Here is a 25,254-nt window from a genome sequence, read left to right as displayed (position 1 = left end):
GACTGTACAGCTCTCACCCCTCTGTGTTTGATGGTCTACTGGGTTGTAAGTACCTTTAAGGGTCTACTGGGTTGTAAGTACCTTTAAAGGGAATGTAAGTACCTTTAAGGGAAGTGTTGGCGAGACCCTCTCCTCTGCGTCTTGCAGAAGCCACGCAGACCTTTCTGGAGAACACGGCCTGTGACGCCGGATGCACAGACAGATGCGCACAGAGCCAGGCTTCCTGGAAGGGTGTCTGCTATCCAGTGGGTAAAAAACAACCCCTCATTGTGTCATCTGATGGCTTGTTTTACAGGTGAGGATGCTGAGGTCCAGTCAGACTCGTGGCAGAAACCACTGGCAGCCAGATGATAGCTTTAAATGGCTTTGCCAAGTAGAAGTCAAAATGAAACTCAGATGGGTTACTTCAGTAGAACAAGGCAAAAAACCCTCTAGTGAACACTGCTTATGGAAATAAAGTATATCCATTATAAGATCCTCACAGCAATCTTCTCTATCATTGCTTCCGATTTCTGCAAATTTTAAACCCATCTTTTTGTCCCTATTAAAGTAGGAAACGAGAGAACAGTGCCCCCAGCAGTGTTAATTTAGCCTGTTACCTGCTGCCTATGAAACAGTCCAGGAGAACAGCAGCGCCATCCCGTGAGCTGCTGGACATCATTCTCTCTAGAGGCGTCCGAACCTGCCTTGGTTCCGGGTGATCCTCCTACGTAGCCGCCTTATTAGGGCGCCCCTATGGCCCATGGAGGGAAAGGCTGTTTCCATAAGGCTGTCTCAGTGCGCTCTGGAGACAGACCGGAAGGGAACCCACTCTTTCTGACAAGCCCAGCTGGCCTTGTCATGAACCCACACTCAGCGGGAGTGAGACCCCCGCCCGGGGAGGCAGCAGAACGGGGACAGGCTTTTCCCTGCAATGCGGTTGTAGCGGACAGTGCTGAGGGGTTGAGTTTCAGTGAAACAACCCCAGTAATAAGCCTGTGGCCGTTCAGGAACCTGCCCATTCCTCCTCAGACCTGCACGCCCACCTCCCAACCCGCACATTTAGACCATCACCCTGAATGCAGATTTGGTACAAAATCATCACCAGAGCATCAAATGTGAAGAGCGCTAAACTTCTATTACAGTGAGATAAATCTGCAACGTTTGTATACATCTCCTCACGGGACGCACTCGGGGTCAGCCCAGGTCCTGTCTCCTGAGGCCTCAAAGCAACACAACCAGAGTGACGGCGACCTCAGCGTCCTGTGAGGAAAGAACTCCCAGGCAGAGCCAGTGGCGACGCACACCCTCCCAGAGCTCGCTGAGCAATAAGCGCGCCCGCAGGCAGGCCCTCCTGACCGCGCTGGAGGCTCTGCTCTGCGGGGCCCCGGCGGTCAGGGGGCGTCAGTGAAACGGGCTCGCCCCCAGTTTCTGAGGAGGCCCCACCGTCCCCACGGGAGGGGCTGCGCCCACCACAGCACGGTGCGGCCTGGCTCCTTCCCGGCCCTGAAGCCCCGTCCCCGCCGAAGGCCCAGTGGACGGGGTCACACTGCAGCACCCCCACCCCCACCAGTGTGCTCTCACACACGTGTGTAAAGGGGACCCTTTTATTGCAAGGCGGTCGTCACGGGAACAGAAGCGGGGCTCTCGGGGCCTCAGTCCTGGGCGCCGGCTCTCAGGGCGGCCTGGAACTTGCCGGTCAGCTCCTTGGGCAGCGGCACCACGGCCGGGCAGGGCACCTGGCCCTCCACCTCGCAGATGCACTCCCGCAGGCAGTACTTCCGGGGCCCGAAGTGCGCCGGGTGGGAGAGCTGCTCCTGCTCCTGCTGCTCCCTCCGGAGGGTCTCCCTGCGGAGAGCAGAGCGCAGGAGGCAGGAGGTGGGGGCGCACAGGAAGGCCACGGCCAGGAAGGTGGCAGGGCCAGGCGGACGGGACAAAGGGGCCTCGAGTGTCCAGAGCGCCACCTTAGGACAGATCTTCCCCCATCCCTCGCTCCACTCTTGGAACAAAAAGGAGCCTAGCAGGCCTGGGGCTCACCACGAGGTCCCACCTGAGAGGCCCCCAGAGGGACATGGTCACAGCCCCCAGGGCAGGGTCTCAGGTGTTTCTCAGCCCCCTGTGGACCCAGGAGGAAGGGCCTCCAGCCGCCCTCTCAACACCCCTCCTGACCACCCGTCTCCTCCACCCACCGGACCTCTGGAGGTCACCTGCACCCCTCCCAAGTCCAGCCCAGCAACTCACTCGTTCTTCCCCAGGATCTTCTTGACGTGCTCCATGATCTCCTTGTTGCTCTTGGTCTCCACGTCCACGAGCACTTGCTCCCCGGAACCTGGAGCAGGAGGGGAAGGAAAGGGGAGGACTGAGAGGGCGGCAGGGCGCTGCTCAGGCTCTGCTGGCGCTGGGACGGGGGTGCGCATTCCGTGGGGAATTCTAGCAGCAAAGCAGGTGTTTCCATAACCCACGAGGTGGGCTTCTTCCATTTCTGTAGTTGTGAACACAGATAAACTTCAGGTATGTACAAAAGCATTCATTCTTCAATGGAAACCACCTCCATGTTCATAGATAGAAAGATTTAGTATTGTTAAGATGGCAGTCCTAACCAAATTGGTCTATGGATTCACTCAATGTCTCTCCAAATCCTAGCAGATGTTTTTGTAGAAACTGAAAAACTTAGCCTTAAATTCACGCAAAGGACCCCAAATAGCCAAAACAACTTTGACCAACCCCAAAATAGGAAAACATTTCACTTTCCAGTTTCAGTTTTACTACAGGCTACAGTATGGGCTTCCCAGGTGGTGCAGTGGTAAAGAATTCTGCCAACGCAGGAGACACAAGAGATGGGGTTTTTGATTCCTAGGTCAGGAAGATCCCCTTGAATAGGAAATGGCAACCTGCTCCAGTATTCTTGCCTGGAAACTTCCATGGGCAGAGGAGCCCGGTGGGCTACACAATTCCTAGGGTCCCAAAGAGTTGGACGTGACTGTACACACACACACCCCCCACAGGCCACATAATAAAGTCAGTATGGTATGAGCAAAAGAACAGACTACAGAAATGGAACCAAACTGAGTCCAGAACTAAACATTAAATTTACAGTCAGCTTCTTTTCAGCAAAGATGGCAAGACAACTTCATGAGAAAGAAAAACATCTGATAAAAGACCTGTTTTCTGACTAAACTCTTAAAAACAATCCAGAGGAAAAATGGGCTAAATACCTGAATAAACATTTAACAAAAATGGATAATAAGCACATGAAAAGACACTCAGTATCATCAGTCATTATAAAAATACAAAATAAAACCACAGTGAGATATTAAGGTGGCTAATTTTTTTAAAAAAAACACAATACCAAGTGTTAGGATGCAGAGTAACACTCAAACTTTCCTGCATTACTGGTAAAAATGCAAAAATATTACAGCCATGTCAGACAGGGAATTAGGACACATGAAAAAGATTGGAAAGAAGTAAAACTTTCTTTGTAGAAGGAATGATTGTGTATGTAGAAAATGTTAAGGAATTAAGCAAATAAAAACTACTAGAAATGTAAACTGTCAGGGTTACAAGACACAAGACCCACGTATAAAATCAGCAGTACTTCTATAAGGTTGTTTGATGCTAACCAAAGAACAGAAAAATGAAACTTTAAAAAATGATGCGAAGAGCTGACTCTTGCAAAGACCCTGATGCTGGGAAAGATTGAAAGCAGGAGGAGAAGGGGGCGACAGAGGATGAGATGGTTGGACGGCATCACCGACTGGATGGACATGAGTTTGAGCAAGCTCCGGGAGTTGGTGATGGACAGGGAGGCCTGGCGTGCTCTGGCCCATGGGGGGTCGCAGTATTGGATACGACTGAGCGACTGGACTGAACTGAATGTTTACAGAAAACATACTCAATACTATTAAAGTGTCCACTATCCTCAGTGATCTATAATGTAGTTCTGTTTTCTTCCCCTAGAAACTGGTAAGCCAATTTTAAAGTTAATACAGAAATGCAAAGAACCTACAAGGGCCAACTTTAATCTTGAGGGGACAAAGGGGCGGGGGGACAAAGTTGGGTGTACACTACCTGATCTTAACACATAGTTTGAATCAACAAAAACCAATACAATGTGCTATTAGCATGAGGACAGACAAAGATCAGTTAAAGAGGACGAAGAGTTCAGAAACTCAAATAGCCAAAACAATCTTAGAGAAAAACAGCTGAAGGAATCATGCTCTCTGACTTGAGACTACACCAGAAAGCTGCAGTATTCCAAACTGCAAGATTGGCACAAAATCAGACACAGACACAGATCAGTGGAACACAAAAGGGACACCAGAAACAAACCTGCACAAATCGACCACAAAGGAGGCAAGAACACACAGTGGAGAAAAGACACTCCCTTCAGTAAGCGGTGCTAAGAAAGCTGGAGAGCGACAGGTGAAAGAATGAAATTAGAACGTTTTCTAACACTGTCTACATAAGCTCAATATGGATCAAAGACCTAAGACCAGCTGCCACAAAATTCCTAAAAGAAAATAAATAGGAAATAAATCTCAGCAATATTTTTTTTTCGATCTGTCTCCTAAAACAAAGCAAAAATAAACAAATGGGGAACCTCCTTGGTGGTCCAGGGGTTAAGAATCTGCCTTGCAAGTCAGGGGCCATGGGTTTGATCCCCGGTTGAGGAACTAAGATCCCTCCCACATGCCACAGAACAACTAAGCCCATGTACCACAACTACAGAGCCTGTGTGCTGCAGCTAAGACCTGATGTAGCCAAATACATAAATACTTGTTTAAAAACTAAAAACACGTGAGTCTGTGCAAGCTCCGGGAGTTGGTGATGGACAGGGAAGCCTGGCGTGCAGCAGTCCATGGGGCCACAAAGAGTTGGACACACCTGAGCAACTGAACCTGAACTGAAAAACAAATGGGACCTAGTTAAACTTAAAAGCTTCAGACACAGCAAACCGGAAAACAAAAAGACAACCTATGAACTGGGGGAAAATAATGGTAAATGATACGATACGGGGTTAACATCCAACATATATAAACAGCTCACACAACTCGGTATCAAAAATAAAAGCTGAAAAAAAATGGGCAGAAGAACTGACAACTTTCCAAAAGGAAATGCAAATGACAAACAGGTACAGAGAAAGATTCTAACATAATCTTCAGGGAAACACAAATCAGAACCACAATTAAGATATCACCTCCCATTTGTCAGAATGGCTATCATCAAAGAGACCCCATGTACAAGGGTTGGCGAGGATGTGAGAAAATGGGACCACTGCACCATGCTGCTGTTTAGTCGCTAAGTTGTGTCTCTTGAGACCCCAGGGACTACAGCCCACAGGCTCCTCTGTCCACATGTTGATGGGAATGTAAACTGGTGCAGCTACTGTGGAAAACAGTGCAGGAGTTTCTCAAAAAACTAAACACAGAACTACCTCATGACCCACCAATTCCACTCTTGGGTATATATCTGAAAAAACAAAACAAAACTTATTTCAGAAAGATACACACACCCCATTATTTGGAGCAGCATTATTTAATACAATCGTCAAGATATGGAAGCAACCGAAACGTACATCAGCAGATGAATGGGCTCGGATGTGCTGCACACACGCACACACACACACACGCACAATGGGATATTACTTAGTCATAAAAAAAATTTGTTGACATTTGCAGCAACATGGATGGAAGAGACAACTCTACACATGGACATCACCAGATGGTCAACTACAGAAATCAGACTGATTATATTCTTTGCAGCCGAAGATGGAGAAGCTCTATACAGTCAGCAAAAACAAGACTGGGGGCTGGCTGTGGCTCAGATCATGAACTCCTTACTGCAAAATTCAGACTTAAATTGAAGACAGTAGGGAAAAGCCACTAGACCATTTGGGTATAACCTAAGCCCTTATTATTTCCCTTATGATTATAGACTGGAGGTGACGAATAGATTCAAGGGATTCAATCTGGTAGAACTATGAATGGAGGCTCGTAACACTGTACAAGGAGGTGGTGATCACACATCCCCAAGAAAAGGAAATGCAAGAAGGCAAAGTGGTTGTCTGAGGAGACCTTACAAATAGCTGCGAAAAGAGAAGCAAAAGGCAAAGGAGAAAGGGAATGGTATACCCAACTGAATGCAAAGTTCCACAGAATACCAAGGGGAGATAAGAAAGCCTTTTTAAGTGAAAACGCAAAGAAATAGACCAAAACAATAGAAAGGGAAAGACTAGAGATCTCCAAGAAAATTGAAGATAGCAAGGCAACGTTTCATGCAAAGATGGGCACGATAAAAGACAGAAACGGTAAGGACCTAACAGAAGCAGAAGAGATTAAGAAGAGGTGGTAAGAATACACAGAAGAACTGTATAGAAAAGGTTTTAATGACCTGGATAACCACGATGGCGTGATCACTCACCTACAGCCAGACATCCTGGACTGTGAAGTCAAGTGGGCCTTAGGAAGCATCAAACAAAGCTAGCGGAAGTGAGGGAATTCTAACTAAGCTATTTAAAAAGATGCTGCTGTTAAAGTGCTGCATCTGACATGCCAGCAAACTTGTGAAACTCAGCAGTGGCCACAAGACTAGAAAATATCAGTTTTCATTCCAATCCCAAAGAAGGACAAAGCCAAGAATGTTCAAACTACTGTATAATTGTGCTCATTTCACATGCTAGCAAGGTAATGCTCAAAATCATTCAAGCTAGGGCTCAACAGTACGTGAACCAATAACTTCAAGCTGTGAACCAAGATGTACAAGCTAGATTTAGAAAAGGAAGAGGAAGCAGAGACCAAATGGCCAAAATACGTTGGATCATAGAGAAAGCAAGAGAATTCCAAAAAGAAAAAAAAAACCCATCTACTTCTGCTTCCTCGACTATGCTAAAGCCTTTGACTGTGTGGATCACAACAAACTGTGGAAAATAAGATATGGGATTACCAGAACACCTTACCTGCCTCCTGAGAGACCTGTATGCAGGACAAGAAGCAACAGTTAGAACCAGACATGGAATGGACCAGTTCAAAATTGGGAAAGGAGTACATCTAGGCTGTATATTGTCACCCTGCTTATTTAACTTATATGAAGAGTACATCATGTGAAATGCCGGGCTGGATGAATCACAAGCTGGAATTAAGATTTATTAATTAAGCCAGGAGAAATAACAATGTCAGATATGCACATGATACCACCCTAATGGCAGAAAGCAAAGAGGAACTAAAGAGCCTCTTGACAAAGGTAAAAGAGGAGAGTGAAAAAGCTGGCTTAAAACTCAACATTCAGAAAACTAAGATCATGGCATCCGGTCTCATCACTTCATGGCAAACAGATGGGGAAAAAATGTAAAGTGACAGACTTTATTTTCTTGGGTTCCAAAATTACTGTGGATGATGACTGCAGCCCTGAAATTAAAAGATGCTTGCTCCTTTGAAGGAAAGCTATGACACACCTAGATAGCATATTAAAAAGCAGAGACATTACTTTGCCAAAAAAGGTCCATATAGTCAAAGCTATGGTTTTTCCAGTAGTCATGTACGGACATGAGAGCTGGACCATAAAGAAGACTGAGCACCGAAGAATTGATGCTTTTGAACTGTGGTGTTGGAGAAGACTTGAGAGTCCCATGGACTGCAAGGAGATCCAACCAGTCAATCCTAAAAGGAACCAACCCTGAACATTCATTGGAAGGACTGATGCTGAAGTTAAAGCTCCAATACTTTGGCCACCTGATGTGAAGAGCCAACTCATTGAAAAGACCCTTGCCGGGAGCCAGCCCACGAGATCCCACCTGTGACAGAGTCATGAGGAAGAGGACTGATTTGAGCACGGCTTCTCAGCCCTCAGGGATTCTCAGAAGGCTGCCTCAGCGCTCACCTTGAAGATAATATCTGTCTTTCTGATGTTTGTTATAATAAACCTCTTATTTTCTGTGACTTAGGCAAAAGGCCTTTCCTGATTCTCTTCTAAAATAGATCATTCTGAAACCTCAATCAACAAGGCCCCTGAACGGTAGCACCTTAATAAAATTATCTAGGATATAGAGTATGCTAATCTAAATTCCTCTTGCTAGCATATTGGTTTGTTTAATAAATGTACCTGTGCCTTACGAGCTAATGTGCTTGACTACTCCTTAACAACAAAACAGCATTGAGAGCCTCCACACAAAAAGCCCCAGTGGGCACAGAGCCCTTTGTAAGAAAGAAAGGCTTGTTAAGCATTATAAGAAATGTTGCTTTATAAAACTGTTACTTAGTCTATATTTACTCATTATGCCTTTTATTCTTAACATATTTAGCCTATATAATGAAAACATAATAGTTAGAGATTTATATAAATAGAAGTTTAGCTTTAATACAAATAATAAGACAATTGTTTATAAATTGTTTATAAAAAATAAGACAATTTAATACAAATAATAAGACAAGAGGGAGGTGGGTGGGGGGTCCAGGAAGGGGAACACATGTAAACCCATGGCTGATTCATGTCAATGTATGGCAAAAACTATTACAATATTGTAAAGTAATTAGCCCCCAACTAAAATAAATAAATTTATTAAAAAAAAAAAACATTTACCAGCAAAAAAAAAAAAAAAAAAGGACAATTGTTAATTCAGCTGGTGATTTTGCTAAGCACTGACCTTGGCGCTACATTGTTTTCAGCTTGCTGTGCCATGACTTTATGGGACCACATTCTTCTCTGTTAGGCTCAAGGCATAAGATAGAGTGCAGAAAACAGGTTTTACCTTGAAACTTTGAGTTTATGAATTCTTTCTTTGTCATAATCTGCTGTGCCTGTATTCTTTAAAAAAATGTAGCCCTGGTACTTTCTGTGCCTGATGCAAAAATGTCCTGGCTGATCAACCCTTATCAATAAAGGAGTCACTGAATGTTAGCAGGCCTCCAGGCCAGAAGATGATGTAAACAACTTTAAACCTTTTGTAACTAAGAAACACAAACAGTGTCCTGGTTCCGATAACGGTCAAAAACTGCTGACCCATTAGTCTGGTTTGGCATGACTCTACACTTTACATTTGTCTCTATGTACAACTAAAAATATAAAAGCTGCCTTGAAAGCAATAAAGTCGGAAGACACTTGGAAACACCACGACTCGCTGTGTCTTCTCATTCTTATTACCGACGCCGTCCATCCTGAGGGAACCCTGACCAGCTGGAGCAGGTCTCCGGCAGACCCTGATGCTGGGAAAGATAGAGGGCAAGAGGAGAAGGGGGTGGCAAAGGATGAGATGGTTAGATAGCATCACTGACTCAAGAGACATGAGCTTGAGCAAACTCTGGGAGATAGTGAAGGACAGGGAAGCCTGGCATGCTGCAGTTCATGGGGTCACAAGAAAATGGACACGACTTAGCGAATGAACAATAATGTAAGTGAAATAAGTCAGAGAAAGACAAATACCGCGTGTCATCACTTATTTGTGGCATCTAAAAAGTACACCAGACTAGTAAGTATAACTAAGAAGAAGACTCACAGATACTAGACAACAAACTAGTGGTTACCAGAAGGGAGCGGGAGGGAGAGAGGGCCCATAAGGGGCAGGGCACATGACGTACAAAGTATAAGAAAACAGTCTACAAAGATGTACAACACGGGGAATACAGCCAGTCTTTTATCATTATAAATTGCATATAACCTTTAAAATTAGCGATTCACTATTTTGTACACCTGTGACTTATACTACTGTACATCAACTATACCTCAGTTTTATTTGGTTTTGGCCTTGTGTCTTTCAAGATCTTAGTTCCCCAAACAGGGACTGAACCCACGCCTTTGGCAGTGACAGCGTGGGGTCCTAACCGCTGGATAGTCAGGAAACTCCCCCATTTAACCATCTTAAAGTGGAAAGTCTGGTGGGTTTTTAGCACACTCACTATGTTGTGCAACATCACCGCTACTGAGGTTCCAGCACTTTCCTGTGACCCCAAACAGACCCCCATACCTGTGAAGCTGTCCCTTCCTCCTCCCCACAGCACCCAAGCCCCAGACAACCACTTCCTGTCCTGAGGCTTTGCTCTGTTCACCTCACACAGATGGACTCACACACGCCTTCTGCATCTGCCTTCTTTCTGTTGGCATGTTTACAAGGTCCGCTCATGTTGAAGTATACGTCAGTACTTCAGTCCTTTTTGTGACTGAATAATATCCCACTGAATGAATATATGCATTTTGTTTATCCTGCTACTGCTAAGGCGCTTCAGTCGTGTCCGACTCTGTGCGACCCCATAGATGGCAGTCCACCAGGCTCCCCCGTCCCTGGGATTCTCCAGGCAAGAACACTGGAGTGGGTTGCCATTTCCTTCTCCAATGCATGAAAGTGAAAAGCGAAAGTGAAGTCACTCAGTCGTGTCCGACACAGCGACCTCATGGACTACAGCCTACCAGGCTCCTCCATCCATGGGATTTTCCAGGCAAGAGTACTGGAGTGGGGTGCCACTGCCTTCTCCATTTGTTTATCCATTCATGGTCAATTTTTTTTTGACAGAGACATCAGAGAAATTTCATAAGGGAAGTGACTGTCTTTCAACAAACGGTGCTACAACAGCTCAATATCCCAAATCTAAAAAAACCAAAATTGAACCTCAATCCTTATCTCACTTAACACACAAATAACTAGATCACAGACCTGAATGTAAAATCAGAGACTCTCCCAGTTTTAAAGGAAACAAGGAGAAAAATCTTTATACCTTTTGGGAGGAGAGATTTCTTGGCCAGGACACAAAAAGTACTAGACCAAAGAAAACAGTTGAGAAGCTGAAATTCATCAAAATGAAAACTTCTGCTCTTCAAAAGATACCATTAAGAAAAAGAAAAGCCCGCCACAGACAGGAAGTGTTCACAATACGTCTATCTGACAAAGGAACTGAATCCAGAATATACCAGCAACTCAACAAGTAAAGAGCCTTCACCTTTTTAAATTTGTAAACAGACAAAAGATCCAAGTAGACTCTTCAGAAAAGAAAGAAATGAATGGCCAATAAACGCATGGAAAGACACTCACAAGGAAATGCAAATCAAGATGTCAAGGAGATATACCCCCGCTGGAATGGCTAACACTGAAAACACTTACGTGTCCCACAGATGGACCCCCTCTCTGTCCGCTAGAACCTGTGAATATGACACCTCATGTGGCCAAGGGGCCTCTGCAGATGCGATTAAACTCAAGGACCCAGAAATGGGGAGAGTCTCCCGGATAACCTGGCGCCTCCATTTTCCACAATCCTTAAAGCTGGAGAACCTCCCATGCTGTGGTCAGAGGCACATGGGACGGGGAGGCAGCGCCGCGAGGATGGAGGGAGGCCCGGGGCCAGGGCAGCGCGGCCTCCACAAGCTGGCCAAGGCCCGGGAACGCTTCACGCCAGGGCCTCCAGGAGCGGAGGCTCTGCTGCAGCCTGAGCTTATGCCCTGCTGGACTTGAGACCTACAGAACTCTCAGGGAAGGACTCTGTGTTGCTTTAAGGCCCCAAGCTCGTGGTGATGTTAAGAGCAGCAACAGGAAATGCAGAGTCACGGGAGCGGCGGGGCTGAGGCTGGGGGGCCAGCAGGAACCTCACCCTGCACACTGCAGGCTGAACGGCAGGGTCACCTTGGAGGCCTGTCTGGCGGCCTCTAAGGATGCTGTGGGCAAGCCCAGCCCGAGCCTATGCCCAGGAGAACTGAGCACCTAGGTCCACAGAGATGGCCGCTCGCAGCCCCCTCGAACGAGGATACCCCCCGCCCCGGCAGCAGAGCCAAGCCCGTCGCCCCCAGGCCTCGGTCCAGGACCTGCTGCTTCTGCAGAGCTGCCGCTGGCCGGCCCCCCGGTTCCCAGCGCTGCGCCTCCGTCTGGGGCAACTCCTGTCCAGGCCTCCTTCCAGAGACGTCAGATCTGCCTTACCGTCTGAAGACTTTCCCTGCCCGCCGCCCCGCCCTCCATAAATCTCACACCTGGAACTCTGTCTGGGCATCTATCAAAAACCCAAATGTTCATCACACTACTCAGCAGTAAAAATGAGTGAGCTACGGATACACACAACGCAGGTGACTCTCAACAACACGAGCAAAAACCAGACACAAAAGAATATATACTGTGAGACTCTATATTAAGTCCGGAAACAAATAAAACGAGGTAGTCTTGGACGTCCCTGGCAGTGCAGTGGATGAGAATCTGCCTGCCAGTGCTGGGGACACGGTTCAATCCTTGGTCTGGGAAGAGGCCGCACCTTCCTCAGAGCAACTAAGCCCGGGCGCCACAACTACTGAGCGAGTGCGCCTGGAGCCCGGGCCCTGCAACGAGAAGCCCCCGCTCACCTCAACTCGAGAAAAGCCCGTGCAAAGCAGTGAAGCCTCAGCGCAGCCAAAAATGAACCAACAAATAATTAGCCTACAGTAAAAGAACTGCTAACAGTGGGAATTCCCCGGTGGTCCGGTGCTGAGGGTTCAGTGCTTTCCCTGCTGAGGGCCAGTGGTTGACCCCTGGTCGGGGAACTAACATCCCACATGCCAGGCAGTTCAGCCACACACACACACACAAAAAAGGAAGAAATGCTCATAGCAGTTGCCTCTGCTGGGAGTGGGAACTGACTGGAAAGCAGTCCTGGGGGACTTCCTGGAGTAGGAGAGATGTTCTGTCTTCACTGGGGAACAGTGACACGGGCCCTTCACATCTATCAAAGCGCATCCCTCCGTGCACAAAAGACCTGTGCATTATGGGTAAATTATCCCACAATAAAGTTAGTTTTTTAAAACAACACAAACACAGAATTGCCAAACCACCACCATGCTCCTCAGTTCCACCTTACTCTATTTTCCTTTTTTCCCACTGAACTCATCTTCTAACAAACCATGTTATTGAGTTCCATGTTCATTCTATCTCCTCCTGCTGGAATATCATCTCTACACGACTAGAAGTCTTTGTCCTTATGCCTCCCTGACACCCCACGCACCCAGAAGAGTCCGTGGGTCCTAGCAGGAACCTGATACATATTTGTTGAATGAATGAAAGAACATCGTCGATTTGTTTCCTGATGCATTTCCCAATCTACACTTCATTTGATTCTCGTAACCATGTAAGGCAGATCTTTTGCCTTCCCCTAGAAATATGGGACTGGGAACAATAGTTGATCAGAATGATTGAGGAGAGAGCCGGGCTAAAACATTGGGTCTGACTTCCAGGGACTGAGCCCAATTGAACAGAATCTTCACAATTTGTGCCTCAAAAGGACAGAAGAGCATCGCGAAAGTGTATATGATCCAGAAAGGGGACACACACACACACACACACACACACACACAAACGGTTCAAGAGAACGTGGCCAGTGCTGAGGGACATACCCTGGGAGACCAATCTAAGGTGCTGGGAAGGCTTCCTGGGGGAGCTGGTACCCAAGCTGAGTCTCAAAGGATTTATTTTTTTAATTTAGCAAAGAAAAATAGAAAGGGGATTTCCAGTAGAGGGTCTGACATGAGCATCAAAGCACTGTGCAGCAAGAGAATTTGCAAAGACTGGCCCATATGATGTGAGGCCTGTAGGAGATGTGGGATGACAGGAGTGAGTCTGGTGGGGGGTTAAGGTGGGGGATGCAGGTGGAGAGATCTTGGTGCCCGCTGGGCACCAGGTGCAGAAGGCAAGGTGACAGGACCCACAGGCTTTCAGCGCTCGCCTCTCAGGCCCCTGGGACCGCCGCACTGGAGGAACACGGGGGGAGCGTCAGGCCTGGGCCGCGCTCACCGTGGAGTCCTAACCCAAGGCCACGGAAGTGGAGCCCAGGACCAAGGTCACCTCCGGAACTGACTGAGCCCCACTGTAACTATTCCCGAAAGCCCCCCAGACATCACCAAGCAGGTTTCTTGACCCCAAATTAGGCAAAAATGCCTACTCTAGTGCTCACCCTCTAGGGCCCTAACCAATCACCTAACGCCACCCTTCCAGCAGGAATTTTGTCTTCAGATGATAAAAACTGGCTACTGACCCCAGAAAAGTGTGGGCTCTCCCTGGTCTGTCAGGAGGTGTTGGCCCGCTGTGTTTGCAGTGTCTTCATTATCTCTGCTCTTTGCTCTGTGTCTGGAAATTCTTTTCCAACCCGTGCCAGACAGCCGGGACACTCACCCAGATAGAACCGCAGGAAAGGGGTCGGCGTCATGTTCTTAAACAGCATGATCTGCACCCAGGGGTTCTTGTACTGGATCTGAGGTATGTTGAAAAACACAAATTTCCTGCAACACAAGAAATTAAACCTGTGAGAGTTTCTAATCTAAAACTTTATGCACCTATGTATTCTTCTAAAGAGAAGTCCAGAACTCTCATCAGATTCTGAGAGGACTCGGCCCCCCAAAAAGGTGGAGTGAGGAAAAGCAGGTCACAGGAGTCCATTAATGTGCTGTCTGAAGGTAGGTGTTGGGACTCCTGATTTGTCATTTAAGGAAAAGAAATCTATATCCTTACCTCACACTGCACATTAACCTAAAACCCACCAGAGCAGAAATATAAATACAAAAATGAAATGTCCTTGGTCTTGCTTGGTGCGACAGTTACACAGTGTACTCATTTGAGAAGCTGTATATCTCCAGGTGAGCACTTTATATTTTTATCATCATCATGAAAGTTGCTCAGTCATGTCTCTTTGCGAACCCATGGACTGTACAGTCCAGGGATTTCTCCAGGCAGAATACTGGAGGGGGTAGCCTTTCCCTTCTCCAGGGGATCTTCCCAACCCAGGGATCAAACCCAGGTCTCCCTCATTGCAGGCGGATTCTTTACCAGTTGAGCCACAAAGGAACCCCAAGAATGCTGCAGTGGGTGGCCTATCCCTTCTCCAGCGGATCTTCCCAACCCAGGAATCGAACCAGGGTCTTCTGCATTGCAGGTGGATTCTTTACCAACTGAGCTTTCAGGGAAGTCCTTATGTTTTTATACCAATATTTAAAAATAAAAGGAACCATCAGAACAAACACGGGGAATACTCCTACAAACTAGGAGTGGATAAATCACTGAACTCAGAGGGTTTAAAACACAGACCGATTTGATTAATTAAAACCTTTGCAGGATTTCCCTGGTGGTCTGCCATCACGGCCTTGTTGTGGCGAAGGAGCTTGCGTAACTCAAGCTATGCCATTCAGGGCCGACCGAGACTGATGGGACACAGTGAAGAGTTCTGACAAAACGTGGTTCACGGAGTAGGGAAAGGTAGACCACTCCAGCATTCTTGTCGTGAGAAGCCTATGAATAGTATGAAAAGGCAAAAAGACATAAAACCAGATGAGCCCCCCGGGGCGGAGGGTGTCCAATATGCTACTGGGGAAGAGGGGAGGGCAGTTCCTAACAGCTCCAGAAGGGAGGAGGCCTCTGGGCCAGAGTGGGAACGACGCTCAGCTGTGGATGTGTCTGGCGGTAAAAGTCAACTCTGATGCTGTAAAGAACAACATGGCACAGGAACTGGGAATGTTAGGTCCATGAATCAAGGTAAATTGGAAGTGATCAAACAGGAGGTGTTAAGAGTGAACACTGACATCTTAGGAATCAGTGAACTAAAATGGACGGGAATGGGCAAATTTAATTCAGATGACCATTTTATCTACTACTGTGGGCAAGAATCACTTAGAAGAAATGGAGTAGCTCTCACAATCAACAAGAGTCTGAAATGCAGTACTCGGGTGCAAGCTCAAAAAGGACAGAATGATCTCAGTTTGTTTTTAAGGCAAACCATTCAACATCACAGCAATCCAAGTCTATGCCCCAACCACTGATGCCAAAGAAGCCAAAGTTGACCTGTTCTATAAAGACCTACAAGACCTTCTAGAACTAACACCAAAAAGAGATGCCCTTTTCATCATAGGGGATTGGAATATAGAACTAGGAAGTCAAGAGATACCTGGAGTAAAAGGCAAGTTTGGCCTTGGAGTACAAAATGAAGCAGGTTAAAAACTAAAAGTTCTGTCAAGAGAACACACTGCTCATAGTAAACACTCTTTTCCAACAACACAAGAGATGACTCTACACATGGACCTCACCAAATGGTCACCGAAATCAGATTGATTATATTCTTTGCAGCCAAAGATGGAGAAGCTCTACACAGTCAGCAAAAACAAGACCGGGAGCTGAACTGTGGCTCAGATCATGAACTCCTTATTGCCAAACTCAGGCTTAAACTGAAGAAAGTAGGAGAAACCACTAGACCATTCAGGTATGACCTAAATCAAATCCCTTATGATTATATGGTGAAGGTGATGAATAGATTCAAGGAATTAGATCTGGTAGACAGAGTGCCTGAAGAACTATGGACGGAGGTTTGTAACACCGTACAGGAGGCAGTGACCAAAACCATCCCAAAGAAAAAGAAATGCAAGAAAGCCAAGTGGTTGTCAAGCAGGCCTTACAAAGAGATGAGGAAAGAAGAGAGGAGAAAGGGAAAGATACACCCAACTGAATGCAGAGTTCCAGAGAATAGCAAGGAGAGATAAGAAGGCCTCCTTCAAAGAACAGAAGATAACAACAGAATGGGAAAGACTAGAGATCTCTTCAAGAAAACTGGAGATATTAAGGGAACAAACACTTCATGCAAGGATGGGCACAGTAAAGGACAGAAATGGTAAAGACCTCACAGAAGCAGAAGAGTTTAAGAAGAGGTGGCAAGAATACACAGAACTATACAAAAAGTCTTAATGACCCAGATAACCACTATGGTGTGATCACTCACCTAGAACCAGACATCCTGGAATTCGAAGTAAAGTGGGCCTTAGGAAGCATTACCACAGACAAAGCTAGTGGAGATGATGTTATTCCAGCTGAGTTATTACAAGTCCTGAAAGATGATGATGTTAAAGTGCTGCACTCAATACGTCAGCAAATTTGGAAAACTCAGAAGGGGCCACAGGATGGGAAAAGGTCAGTTTTCATTCCAATCGCAAAGAAGGACAATGCAAAAGAATGTTCTAATTACCATACAATCACACTCATTTCACACACTAGCAAGGTAATGGCTCAAAATCCTTCAAGCAAGGTTTCAGCAGTACGTGAACAGAGAAATTCCAGATGTATAAGCTGGGTTTAGAAAAGGCAGAGGAACCAAAAATCAAATTGCCAACATCTATCACATCACAGAAAAAGCAAGGGAATTTCAGAAAACCATCTATTTCTACTTCACTGACTACACTGCAGCCTTTAATTGTGTGTATCACAACAAACTGTGGGAAACTCTTAAAAGAGATGGGAATACCAGACCACCTTACCTGTCTGAGAAACCTGTATGCAAGTCAAGAAGCAACAGTTAGAATCGGACATTGAACAACTGACTGATTTCAAATTGGGAAAGGGGTATGACCCAAGCACAGCTGGGAGGAGCTGCCCCGCGCCCAAGGTCAGAGGCAGCGGCCCAGAGGAGCTACCCCAAGTCTGAGGTCGGGGGCGGCGGCTGAGAGGAGCTACCCCACGTCCGAGGTAAGGAGCAGCAGCTACACTTTGCTGGAGCAGCTGTGAAGAGATACCCCACATCCAAGGTAAGAGAAAACCAAGTAAGACCGCAGGCACTGAGTAAGGGCATCAGAGGGCAGACAGACTGAAAGCACAATCACAGACAACTAGCCAATCTGATTACATGGACCACAGCCTTGTCTAACTCAGTGAAGCTAAGCCATGCCGCGTGGGGCCACCCAAGACAGGTCATGGTGGAGAGGTCTGACAGAATGCGGTCCACTGGAGAAGGAAATGGCAAACCACTTCAGTATTCTTGCCTTGAGAACCCCATGAACAGTATGAAAAGGCAAAAAGATAGGACACTGAAAGATGAACTCCCCAACTCAGTAGGTGCCCAATATGCTACTGGAAGATCAGTGGAGAAATAACTCCAGAAACAAGAAAGGGATGGAGCCAAAGCAAAAACGACACCCAGTTGTGGATGCGACTGGTGACAGAAGCAAAGTCCGATGCTGTAAAGAGCAATATCGCATAGGAACCTGGGATGTTAGGTCCATGAATCAAGGCAAATTGGAAGTGGTCAAACGGGAGATGACAAGAGTGAACATCGACATTTTAGGAATCAGCGAACTAAGATGGACTGGAATGGGTGAATTTAACTCACATGACCATTATATCTACTAATTGTGGGCAGGAATCCTTTAGAATAAATGGAGTAGACATCATGGTCAACAAGAGAGTCTGAAATGCAGTACTTGGATGCAATCTCAAAAATGACAGAATAATCTCTGTTCGTTTCCAAGGCAAACCATTCAATATCACAGTAATCCAAGTATATGCCCCTACCAGTATCGCAGAAGAAGCTGAAGTTGAACAATTCTATGAAGACCTACAAGACCTTCCAGAACTAACACCTAAAAAAGATGTTCTTTTCATTATAGGGGACTGGAATGCAAAAGTAGGAAGTCAAGAAACACCTGGATTAACAGGCAAATCTGGCTTTGGTGTACAGAATGAAGCAGGGCAAAGGCTAATAGAGATCTGCCAAGAGAACACACTGGTCATAGCAAACACCTTCTTCCAACAACACAAGAGAAGACTCTACACATGGACATCACCAGATGGTCAACACTGAAATCAGATTGATTATATTCTTGGCAGCCAAAGATGGAGAAGCTCTATACAGTCAGCAAAAACAAGACCGGGAGCTGACTGTGGCTCAGATCATAACTCCTTATTGACAAATTCAGACTGAAATTGAAGAAAGTGGAGAAAACCACTAGACCATTCAGGTATGACCTAAATCAAATCCCTTATGACTATACAGTAGAAGTGAGAAATAGATTTAAGGGACTAGATCTGATAGACAGAGTGCCTGATGAACTATGGACAGAGGTTCATGACATTGTACAGGAGACAGGGATCAAGACCATCCCCAAGAAAAAGAAATACAAAAGAGCAAAACGGCTATCTGAGGAGGCCTTACAAATAGCTGTGAAAAGAAGGGAAGCAAAAAGCAAAAGAGAAAAGGAAAGATATACCCATTTGAATGCAGAGTTCCAAAGAAGAGCAAGGAGAGATAAGAAAGCTTTCCTCAGCGATCAATGCAAAGAAATAGAGGAAAACAATAGAATGGGAAAGACTAGAGATCTTTTCAAGAAAATTAAAGATACCAAGGGAACAGTTTATGCAAAGATGGGTTCGATAAAGGACAGAAATGGTAGGGGCCTAACAGAAGCAGAAGATATTAAGAAGAGATGGCAAGAATACACAGAAGAACTGTACAAAAAAGATCTTCACGACCCAGATAATCACGATGGTGTGATCACTCACCTAGAGCCAGACATCCTGGAATGTGAAGTTAAGTGGGCCTTAGGACATATCACTAGGAACAAAGCTAGTGGAGGTGATAGAATTCCAGTTGATCTATTCCAGATCCTTTAGATGATGCTGTGAAAGTGCTGCATTCAGTATGCCAGCAAATTTGAAAAACTCAGCAGTGGCCACAGGACTGGAAAAGGTCAGTTTTCATTCCAGTCCCCAAGAAAGGACATGCCAAAGAATGCTCAAACTACCGCCCAATTGCACTTATCTCACATGCTAGTAAAGGAATGCTCAAAATTCTCCAAGCCAGGCTTCAGCAATACGTGAACCAAGAACTTCCAGATGTTCAAGCTGGTTTTAGAAAAGGCAGAGGAACCAGAGATCAAATTGCCAACATCCGCTGGATCATCGAAAAAGCAAGAGAGTTCCAGAAAAATATCTATTTCTGCTTTATTGACTACGCCAAAGCCCTTGACTGTGTGGATCACAATAAACTGTGGAAAATTCTGAAAGAGATGGGAATACCAGACCATCTGACCTGCCTCTTGAGAAACCTGTATGCAGGTCAGGAAGCAACAGTTAGAACTGGACATGGAACAATAGACTGGTTCCAAATAGGAAAAGGAGTACGTCAAGGCTATATATTGTCACCCTGCTTATTTAACTTATATGCAGAGTACAGCATGAGAAACGCTGGGCTGGAGGAAGCACAAGCTGGAATCAAGACTGCCGGGAGAAATATCAATAACCTCAGATATGCAGATGACACCACCCTTATGGCAGAAAGTGAAGAAGAACTAAAGAGCCTCTTGATGAAAGTGAAAGAAGAGAGTGAAAAAGTTGGCTTAAAGCTCAACGTTCAGAAAACTAACATCATGGCATCCGGTCCCATCACTTCATGGGAAATAGATGGGGAAACAGTGGAAAACAGTGGCTGACTTTATTTTTCTGGGCTCCAAAATCAGTGCAGATGGTGACTGCAGCCAAGAAATTAAAAGACGCTTACTCCTTGGAAGGAAAGTTATGACCAACCTAGATAGCATATTAAAAAGCAGAGACATTACTTTGCCAACCAAGGTCCGTCTAGTCAAGGCTATGGTTTTTCCAGTGGTCATGTATGGATGTGAGAGTTGGATGGTGAAGAAAGCTGAGCACTGAAGAATTGATGCTTTTTAACTGTGGTGTTGGAGAAGACTCTTGAGAGTCCCTTGCACTGCATGGAAATCCAACCAGTCCATCCTAAAGGAGATCAGCCGTGGGTGTTCACTGGAAGGACTGATGTTGAAGCTGAAACTTCAATACTTTGGCCACCTCATGCAAAGAGCTGACTCACTGGAAAAGACCCTGATGCTGGGAAAGATTGAGGGCAGGAGAAGAAGGGGACAACAGAGGATGAAATGGTTGGATGGCATCACCAACTCAATGGACATGGGTTTGGGTGGACTCCAGGAGTTGGTGATGGACAGGCAGACCTGGCGTGCTGGGGTTCACGGGGTCACAAAGAGTCAGACACGACTGAGTGACTGAACTGAACTGATGACTAGGCTGTATGCTCTCACCCTGCTTATTTAACTGATACACAGAGCATATCATGCGAAATGCCAGGCTGGATGAATCACAAGCTGGAATGAAGACTGCGGGGAGAAATACAAACAACCAGGAAGAAGAATTAAAGAGCCTCTGGATGAGGGTGAGAGAGAGTTAAAAAGCTGGCTTAAAACTTAGCATTCAAAAAGCTAACATTGTGGCATCTGGTCACATCCCTCCATGGCAAATAGAAGGGGAAAAAGCAGAAGATGTGACCAGTTTTATTTTCAGGCTCCAAAACCATTGCAGATGGTGACTGCCAGCATGAAATTAAAAGACGCTTGCTCCTTGGAAGGAAAATTATGATAAACCTAGACAGTGTATTGAAAAGCAGAGATATCACTCTGATGACAAAGGTTTATATAGTCAAAACTATGGTTTTTCCAGTAGTCCTGTACAAATGTGAGAGCTGGACCATAAAGAAGGCTGAGTGCCAAGAAATTGATGCTTTCGAATTGTGGTGCTGGAGGAGACTTGAGAGTCCCTCGGACAGCAAGGAGATCAAACCAGTCAATCCTAAAAGAAATCAACCCTGAATATTCACTGGAAAGACTGATGCTGAAGCTCCAATTCTTTGGCCACCTGTTACAAAGAGCTGACTCACTTGAAAAGACTGTGATGCTGGGAAAGATTGAGGGGAGGAGGAGAGGGCAGAGGGTGAGACAGTTAGACACCATCACTGACTCAACGGACACAAATGGGAGCAAACTCCAGGAAATAGTGGAGGAGAGGGGAGCCTGGTGTGCTGCAGTTCATGGGGTCACAGAGTGAGACACGACTTATGACAACAACTGGTGGCAGGGTTGAGAGTCCACTTGCCAATGCAGGGGATATGGGTTCAATGCCTGGTTGAGGAACTAAGAACCCACATACCACGGGGCATTTAAGCCCATGTGCCCCAGTAATTTAGCCTGGGAACTGCAACAACTGAAGCCTGCATGCTCTAGAGCCCACATTCTATAATGAGAGAAGGCCCTGCTTGCTGCAACTAGAGGAAGCTGGCTTGCAGCAATGAAGAGCCATGTGCCACAATGAAGACTCAGGGCAGCCATAAATAAATAGATAAATCAATACAACCCTTCGCAAGGCAAAACTTATCAAAAACAAAATCAACATCTGCCAAGCACAAAACACAAAACAAAAGGTTAATCCCCTTATACAGAGTTCTGCACACCATTAACAAGATTTATAATCCAGTACTAGAGGCAAAGACCACAAACAGGCAGAAACCCAAATGGTCTATCAGAGGAAGGATCCCCAGTATCTTCCCACCAGTTATACAGTAAAATCTTCCTTTTTCATCTCTTAGATTGCTTAAAAACTCAAAGTGCTAATCATTCAGTCATGTCAGACTCTTTGCAACCCCATGGATTACAGCACTCCAGGCTTCTCTGTCAATGGAATTCTCCAGGCAAGAATACTGGAGTGGGTAGCCATTCCCTCCTTGTTATAAGCAATTAATTTATAGAAGTGAGGGGGGCTTCCCTGGTCGCTCAGACAGTAAAGAATCTGCCTGCAATGCAGGAGACCAGGATTTGATTCCTGGATTGGAAAGATCCCTTGAAGAAAGGAATGCTGACCCACTCCAGTATTCTTTCCTGGAGAATTCCATGAACAGAGGAGCCTGGTGGACTACAGTCCATGAGGTCACAAAGAGTCGGCCATGACTGAGCAACTAACATTTTCATACTTACAGAAATGAGGAAACCCCTCCTTCTGTATATTCATTGGTTTGACTTCCTTGGGGGTCATTTTGGAACTAGCACAGATCTTAACTCAATGATTTCACGTTTGCCTTTAGCTATTTTCACACTTGAATGCAAAGACACCCGTGAACTTTACTGCAGTATCATTTTTTACAGCAAAGGAACAGAAACAGCTTAAATGCCAGACTGACTATATAAATTATGACACAACTGTACACCTGGATCCCTCTCTACCTGCTCTCCATCCTGAGTGGCTAACAGATACGTGCTAGGGAGTGGGCTTTCTTCCCCTATGGCTTCGTGTTGGGTTTAGCCCACAGTGAGCACTGTCAAAAGAACACAAAGACAGGGAGAGTGAAGGTAGTTATTTCTCTGGCTCGACCCCAGGCTCAGTCCCAGCTCCACAGGCTCCTGTCAGGCAGCCCTCTTCACCCCCAGGGCCCAACAACCATTCTCTTCCTCACTTCTGCAGCTTCGACCTGGGGTCTTGCGCTGTTCCCGAGACCTGAGGCCCTTTGAGGCAGTCCTGCAAAGCCTGCACCTGGACATACCTCTTGGGGAGCTACAAAATACAAAGAAACTATCTGGGCCTAAAAATAACTCCGTGTGCATGCGCAGTTGGGGCAAGTTCTGGACCAAAAGATACAAAATATACAAACTCCAACTGCCACTTGTGAAGATCCGGGAGCAAAAACTTGGTGTCGGGAGCAAAAACAGGGTAACTGCGCATGCCCCACTGCACTCAACACCACAAAGAGGTGGGCAAAACACCTAAGCCCCCCCTCTAGCCCGACCCCTGGACACACCCCTACCCTCAGCCCATATAAGGAACCAGCTCCAGGACCTGCTCCCTCCTGTAGCCGGTGCAAGAACTCCAGTAAAGCATCGTCTGAGTTTCCGGTCTGTCCGTTTCTATTGATCGAGGAAGGCCAAGAACCCGGTCAACTGATGGCACCCGACCTGGGGCAATTCGCTTCCGGGGCGAGGACCTTGGCACGTCGGAGACCACGGGATGCAGCTGTCCCGTGGCTGATGAACGCGTACCTCAGCCGCGTGTTTCACTATCACCGCATGTTGTAAGTCTGCCTTCCTGGCCACGGGGGACCTTGGGACGCTGGTTCGGGCAATGCTTTCCCCGCCCCCGTGCCCTCTTCTTCCGAGACAGATTCTGAGTGTTAGAGATCGGAGGGGCTGGAACTCCTTCGGTCCCAGTATTCTCTTCATTTTCCTGCTGTTCTGTTCTCTGTTTTTCAGTCTTTTTGTCCTTCCTCCCTATACCTCCCCTTCAATCCTTATAACTGTACTCCTGTTCCCTCTTGTGTCTTTAAGTTTCTGTCACTGGGGTCTGTCTTTTCTGTACTTTGGTCTGTCCGGTTGCTTCTGCAAGTCTCTGCCAAAACTGTGGGCAGGGTGGAGCATTTAAATTTTGAAATACAAATGCAGCCCACATTGTCTTAGACTCCAGCCTTGGATTACTTGGAGGAATCTTAAAGAACAAAAAGACTAGAGGGGCTTGCAGTTACCTCCTCAGCTTTCGCAGTGGAACTATTCTTCTTGGGCTCTGGGAGCTTGCAGCTGTCCTCTGCCTTTGCAGTGTAACGATTTTGCCTGAACTCAGGAACTGCCCGCTCCATCTGTAGTGCCCCAGACTGAGGGGGGGCGGGGGAGAGAAGGGGGCGGTGCCCGGGGGGAAGGAGGCCATTTTAAATTCAAGCCGGAACACTAGGAAATCTCTGATTCTATAGAACTCGGCTAGTCTGACTTAAGCTTGTGGGTTTACCTCATACAGATCTGTCTTTAGAGTCATCAACAATAAATATAATACTTGCACTGTACCTAAGGTTACTGTAGGTCAGTTAAGTACACACAGTGTTTTTGTTATGAAATTTGCCAACAGGTGTTAACAATCTATATGATTAAATTTTTAAGTAAATGGGATGAACACTTGGTTAACTCTAGGGGAATGCCTGTGTTTTAGAAACATCCATCTAAGACAGTCTCTTTACGGGACCTCCAGGTCTCTCCAGGGGTTAAGAAACCGTCTTGAGACGCGCAGGACCAGAGTTCCACTCCCGGTGAAGGGACTAAGCCTTGACATGCCACGCCAAGACTAAGCCTGCGCTGCAACTACTGAGCCCGAGGACCACAACTAGAGAGTCCGCAATGAAGGATCCCGCACCATGCAGTGAAGATCCCCTGTACTGCCAGTAAAACCTGCCGCAGCCAAATAGATAAATAAATACTTAAAAAAACAAAAATAGTCTCTATACATCTTGGTACTCAAAACTAAATTACGTTAAATGATAGGAATTCACTGAATATCCAGGCCATTTCAAATATGATAGATAAAATGTTGGGACTATTAACTGCTAAATAAGTCTAAATTTGTCTACTTTTGTGAGAGAAAAATTGAAGCCTGTCTGGTGCTGCTTTAAGACACTCTCTACCAATCGATAGAATGCCAATATAAAGGACAGTTTGTGAAATGTATGTTTAGAAAAGGAGGTATGAGGAATGGACATACACTTTGTTAAAGGAAAAAGGGTGATTTTTCTCCTAAAGTTCTTTTGACCTCCAGCTAACCTTGGGGTGTTTCAAAGGGTGTTTCAGAAACCCTGGAGTATCCCAAACAGATCCTAATTTATCTGTTACGTTAAATTATGTGGGAAATGCTGTCCAAACTCGCTGTTTCGCTGTTGCCTGTGTCAGCGTGAGGTTGTCTCCAATTTTATTGCAGCCACCAAACATATGGGG

At 46.0% G+C, this 25,254-nt stretch overlaps 2 protein-coding genes and 1 long non-coding RNA gene across 10 annotated transcripts in view; 2 read left to right on the top strand and 1 right to left on the bottom strand.

The window, feature by feature from the left end:
- The window catches only part of NR2C2 (nuclear receptor subfamily 2 group C member 2), a 115,131-nt gene extending 114,661 nt beyond the window's left edge, over nucleotides 1-470 (top strand). For all 6 annotated transcript variants that reach the window (XR_014064377.1, XR_014064375.1, XR_014064381.1 and 3 more), the window contains one exon: nucleotides 296-470. The gene's annotated coding sequence lies outside the window, so the exon portion shown is untranslated. The remainder of the gene's footprint in view (nucleotides 1-295) is intronic.
- A 626-nt stretch (nucleotides 471-1,096) lies between these two features.
- The window catches only part of MRPS25 (mitochondrial ribosomal protein S25), a 53,479-nt gene continuing 29,321 nt past the window's right edge, over nucleotides 1,097-25,254 (bottom strand). Inside the window, exons 2-4 of the mRNA XM_081526405.1 lie at nucleotides 14,081-14,187; nucleotides 2,221-2,308; nucleotides 1,097-1,827 (exon numbers count right to left, since the gene is read on the bottom strand). Coding sequence (XP_081382531.1) covers nucleotides 1,635-1,827; nucleotides 2,221-2,308; nucleotides 14,081-14,187 — 388 coding nt within the window. The 3' untranslated portion in view covers nucleotides 1,097-1,634. The remainder of the gene's footprint in view (nucleotides 1,828-2,220; nucleotides 2,309-14,080; nucleotides 14,188-25,254) is intronic.
- On the top strand, nucleotides 15,820-24,758 carry LOC145520287 (uncharacterized). Of its 3 annotated transcripts, none has more exons than XR_014064383.1 (3): nucleotides 15,820-17,466; nucleotides 22,973-23,576; nucleotides 24,518-24,758. It is a non-coding gene; the product is annotated as an uncharacterized LOC145520287 (long non-coding RNA). The 3 variants fall into 3 exon arrangements; XR_014064384.1 differs by having other exon boundaries at nucleotides 15,828-16,154; XR_014064385.1 differs by having other exon boundaries at nucleotides 15,835-17,407.

The sequence above is a fragment of the Giraffa tippelskirchi genome, chromosome 9 (assembly GCF_054371585.1).
Source record: "Giraffa tippelskirchi isolate mGirTip1 chromosome 9, T2T-mGirTip1v1.2.pri, whole genome shotgun sequence".
Lineage (NCBI taxonomy): Eukaryota > Metazoa > Chordata > Mammalia > Artiodactyla > Giraffidae > Giraffa > Giraffa tippelskirchi.
Note: the sequence above shows the minus strand (reverse complement) of the source record. Positions and strands in the feature narration are given on the sequence as shown.